Source organism: Zea mays, chromosome 8 (genome assembly GCF_902167145.1).
Source record: "Zea mays cultivar B73 chromosome 8, Zm-B73-REFERENCE-NAM-5.0, whole genome shotgun sequence".
Classification (NCBI taxonomy): domain Eukaryota; kingdom Viridiplantae; phylum Streptophyta; class Magnoliopsida; order Poales; family Poaceae; genus Zea; species Zea mays.
In genome coordinates this window covers 158,726,572-158,731,826 of record NC_050103.1, presented here as the reverse complement: position 1 = coordinate 158,731,826, position 5,255 = coordinate 158,726,572, and the positions used below count along the sequence as shown (strand labels likewise).

Genomic DNA, 5,255 nt, shown 5'->3' with positions numbered 1-5,255 from the left:
AGCCTGAGTGGTTGGGCAAAACTAGTGGGGGTTGGGTCTTGTTGCGTAGCCCCTTGTCCTATGGGGTTTTTATCGACCGAAGGACTCCTGTTGATGACCTTTCCTTCTTCTGTCACGATACTGTGGCGACGTTGTGGTTGCCATTACGTGTCGTCTTATCCTAGAGCGGACTACCATGATACATATTACTATGGCTTAAATAGTTTTAATATTATAAAGAAATGACATAATTAAAGTATAGAAGAGCATACTCCTCTCTCTCTCTCTATGTATATATAGACACACGAGAGATTTCTTCTTTTATACTATCGTTTTCGAATATTTATCGCTCGCTAGTTTATTTTTGAACTAAACCACAACAAGTAAAAAAGAACAAAGAGAGTATATAGGAAAAGAGATTTCTTCTCATTTTATATATGAGAACCCCGTTGAATACTGTTCCGGAGAAATTTAAGAGGGGTAGATTATGACAATAGATCGTATATATGGTCGTATAAAACACTATATAGTATTCCATCGGAGTATTATTTATAAAGCAGAAGAATTAATAGCAGTCCCAGAGGTGTCGTGGTCGTGGAGATGAGTTGCTGAAACCGAGTCGGCATCGGCATTATCTCGCCCAGATAAAGACGAGCGTGCCCAACCACGTGGAAGTTTTTTACTCCCATACCAACTAGGTAATGCTAATGCACAGGATGTCTTTCGTTTATGTACCTGCACACACATTCACAGGGTGCAGGACAGGAAACACCAGAGCCTGCCTCCTCGTCAGTCGTCACAGCGTTGCATCTGATGTAACGCTCAGTTCAGTTTTGCAGAGTTACCCTTTTACACATAAACAACACGCGTACCCAATCATATACTACTAAACATACAAAATGAGGACGCCATTTATTTGGATGTACAGCAATGGCGTCAACCAGGGGATCTCTGAGTTCCACGCAGGGGATGATGGTTTTGACCGCGGCAGTTTTTCTGCCCGGATCTCACATCTGAGGCCCGGATTTTGGGTAGGGAAACGAGCAGCTCCCGATCCTCTCGTCATGGAAATGCGTAGCCAGGTTGACCGAGGGGTTATTGGAGGAGCTCAGCGGATTCGCCATGTCCATGGAGTCACCGAACGGGTCGAAGAAGTCGGAGTACCTCACGTTCGCCACTGGTATCTCCGGCAGGGAGTTCAGTATGCCGTCGAATATCTCGTCACCCTGTGGCACGATCGCGAGCATACCAGCTTCTGCTGCGACGGGGCCTGCATAGTCATGGAACGCTTGTGGAGCTGGCAGTGCGGCAGAGATGTGCATGTGTTCATGGACTTGAGGTACAGTGGCGGTCTGCTCATCTCCTGCCTTCTTTGCTCCTATGACCTTCATCAAAATGCAGCACGCGGTAATAAGCACCTACTGGCAGCACGACAAAACTGTGCAGCTTTGTTAAATGATGATAAGTAAAGGTGAGTGAGTACAAAGCGGTTGTTCTCGTCGTCCTTGTAGATCACGATGAAGTCTCCTTGCTGAAGGTCATGAGCTTTTACATAATCTCCTGAGATGAGGTGCAGAAAACATAAGAGAACTGGCCTAAAATACTCAGCCCCCTTCGTCAGTTGATGTAAGGTGTGTTCTGGTAAGAAGGTTTTGGTATTTCATTTCTTTTAGGATATTGGCAATAATGCTGCAAAACCAGCATCATATTAAAAGCACTTCGAAGCATGGATATAACAGTACGGCCTTTGCACACTAAAGACATGAATATAGTTTTATTAGCTTAGCTGAAAACTTGTTTCGGTTTGTCAATTTCAAATCGAAACACGCCTTACGGGAGTGAGAATTACTCACCGGTATTTTCAAGCACATACATCCTGCTTTTGTTGTTGAACCAATATCTGCATTAGACATTATGGAATCTGTCACTCTAGCAGATAAACAAGACCTTACCAAAAAATAGTGCAGAATAATTTAATTGTCTTCTTATTCACATGAAGAACCACATTGAAATAATACTCTGCTACTCATAATTGGTAACTTATCCAAAAGGATTCATATGAATTGGATGTAGTTCTAATGATTTCTCCTCTGATCTAGTTAACTGTTACTTGTTACTCAGGGCACAATATCAGAGAAAGCCACAGTCTTATCTGCAGTCTGCATCTGCTGGATATCTTACTCAATTTTGATAGCATTTAATTCAAGCTAAGATAACATTAAGAATAAAGCATGAAAAGGACTAATGTGTGTTGATTTTCTAATTAATCTAATATCCACAGGTTGTTCTTTAAGCTGCTTGGCATCATAACATTGTATTCTTCCTAAGTAAGTTCATCAAATATAAGGATTCAGTGTGCTCAATGTAACAAGCATTAAAGCCAAATAATTCACAAGCTCACACCTATACTTGAAGGTCCACAGTTGTGAATTTAGCAAGTCATGCATGCATAAACTCTTTCCATCCTTTGCCATCAGAATAGGGAGGTAAGACTCCGCCTCCTTCTGCAGAATCCATCCCACATTAATTTTGAAGAGAATCTGGCAGGATAACTGCCGGTCTTTGTATTAACAAAGGAGAAATACAAAACGAGAAACACACAACACAACACCACCAGCAACCAGCCAATCCATTCAACATTAACAAGTATCGATTGTTTTGGAGAGGAACTTTTGAAAAGAAAATTTGAACTGCATTGGTAACTGACCTTTGGGAGAACAATTCTCCCAAGCTGGCTTACATCGCTATTTCGGAGCTCCTTCTGAAGAAGAACTCTCAATCCTGTAGCATAATGCTACACAAACATTGCAGAATCTCTTAACCCAGAAGAACGGACTGTATTCAGATAACTCTTTGTTTTCTAAAAAGGAATAATTACTCTAGTTTTCTGCATAACCTTACATCCGGATCAAGAGCAGCTGTATTCAAGTCCAGTTCATTCATCTGCATCAGAAGATAAATGCATTCAGAGACCAAGCATATGGCATATATATATATATATATATATATATATATATATATATATATATATATATATATATATATATATATATATATATATATAAGTTTGTGAACATTGCGTTAAAAAAAATACGGACTAGTCTGAAAGGGCAAAAACCAATAGTTTCACAATGGAAGGAATCTATGTGCGATGCTCTATCTGTATGTGCAACCAATTTCACTAAGTTACCTTCTAACACATATAATCAGATTATTAACTTGCCCACATGATTGCAAAGCAGACAATCACTCTACTGCTTTGTACTACTGTTCATGCCAAAATACACTGATATTTGTGTCACCCATCAGCAGTAAAAGAAATGGAACTGCCAAAAGCATAATTTCTGCTAATTTGCACATGGCTCCCACATCTTCTGATCCTTCCAATAACGCAGCAGAAAACTCCAATCTTCTTTATGAAAGAGACCTCACACTATCAAATTTGTTTATATCAAACATGGAGAAGTAGCAGGTTGTATCAGTAGACCTACTGCATTTTGCTGAGACGAAAGGTTCCATGGCCACTGAGAGCCAAGAAACACTAAGCTCTATGAGCCCTCATCACTCATCAGTACCAGATGGTGGCCAGGCCAAGTGCAGCCCAGCATAATACTGGCCCATGGCATATAGCATATCAGTTACTTGTATGTTACAGGTAGTATGGTTCGGTCACTTGGATTTCCCGGCAAGTTAGTTTCAGTGCCGTGATCAATAATTCACGCTTGTACAGCCTATTCCTACCAGTTATGGGCTGCAGCACACCCATGAAAATGCACACATGTACACTGACAACTCCAACCAATAATGTTACATACACTCTTTTTTTTAATAATGTTTCACTACAAGGCCATATACATGGTGTCATGGTGACAACTTGTAACATTGTGCCATTTATGATGCACACGATCGACGAACTGCAAAATCGGCTGAGATGCCATATCATCACTACGAAATCAGCAAATGAGCAACCAAAACTATGCCCCTCCGCGACCCACTTTCCTCATCCTCTACATTTAATGCCATCATCTACAGCTTACGTGTCCAATGGATGACACACATACGGATATACCATGGTGATCAAACACACACCGGTACACCAAATCGCGCAAATTGATCGTGGAATCCAGACTAAACCTGCAAGCGATTGCTTGTAAACAACGATCCACTGATCAAACAGCGATGGTACGGATCCCGCACGAAAATTTAAAAAATCCGGCGACAACGGACGCGGGGGATGGCCAGTGCCCTTCCCCTGGGCCTCCAGCCCACCGCACCTACGCGCCACGACGGCCCACCATCGCCTCGCCCTCGCGCACGGACACGGTGCACATAAACCGCAACAGCAGGAGACCGTGAATTCCGAGGCACTCACAGGTGGAGGCGCCGACGGCCTACGGGCGGTGCTCCGGGGCCCGCGGCGGGCGGACCGACGCTTCCGGGTGACCCGCTGCGGCAAGACGTCGCCGGACGAAGAGGAGGTGGAGGCCGGGGAGGTGCGGCGCTTGGTAATGCCGGCCATGCCGGTAGAACGACGACGAGCGGAGAAGGAAGGAAGGGAGGAGGTAGCGGCGGCGGCGGCAGCGGCAGCGGCGGCTAGGGTTGGAGAGGGCGAGGCTTTTATAGCCGGATGGGGGCGGGCGGGCGGAGACGCGGAGGCGGGGGCGCGCGGTGACAAGTGTCGGGCGGGCTCTGAAATGGGTGCAAAGTGGGGGAGGCAACGCCAACGCCCCCCGTCGGGGGCGATGCCGAGGGCGCGCAGGCGCGGCCAACCGCGCGCGCGCGAGGTGGCAAGCGCCGGGTGGGAGGCGCGGGCTGGCATGCATGCGCTTCAGCTTTCAGCCTCCGCGCATCGGGATTCCCTGCGGGCGCCGAGACAAATAGCCCGCCTGTTTCTGTTTTGAACTCAGCCCCCAGCCCCGGATGCTGCCTGCGCCCTGGTTTCCCGGGGTCGCCCGCCGCCCACTGCTGGCTGCTTGGGCTCGGGACTTGGTGGTGGTTCGATTGGACGGATGGCTGGGTTTCACTGCCGCACCGAGCCCCGGCCCCGGCCCCCGGCACCGCGCGCTCTGTGGCGATTCACTGGTAAAGGCTGCGGTGAAGCTTAAAAGTTGGGGTTCGCCAAAAATAGCAGCTCTGCCTCTCCTGCTCCTCGACTCCGGCTTGCTAACTTGGGACTTCCATTTCCGGGTCTTGAAAGGACTCAAACACCGCGGCCAGTGCTTTGTGGAGGTGCAAGTACAAGGAAGTACGTCCAGCATTCTGTCGTCTTCGGCACT

The 5,255-nt window shown here is 46.4% G+C and overlaps 1 protein-coding gene across 1 annotated transcript; it reads right to left on the bottom strand.

Annotated features, from left to right (window-relative positions):
* Window positions 1-678: 678 nt before the first annotated feature.
* LOC103636228 (B3 domain-containing protein LFL1) lies at window positions 679-5,052 on the bottom strand. Its single transcript, XM_008658583.3, has 7 exons — window positions 4,352-5,052; window positions 2,881-2,922; window positions 2,687-2,773; window positions 2,383-2,483; window positions 1,833-1,879; window positions 1,463-1,539; window positions 679-1,364 (listed from the first exon to the last, which is right to left on the bottom strand). The coding sequence occupies exons 1-7, from the start codon at window positions 4,796-4,798 to the stop codon at window positions 987-989; spliced, it is 1,179 nt and encodes a 392-aa protein (XP_008656805.1). The 5' UTR covers window positions 4,799-5,052; the 3' UTR covers window positions 679-986.
* Window positions 5,053-5,255: the final 203 nt, after the last annotated feature.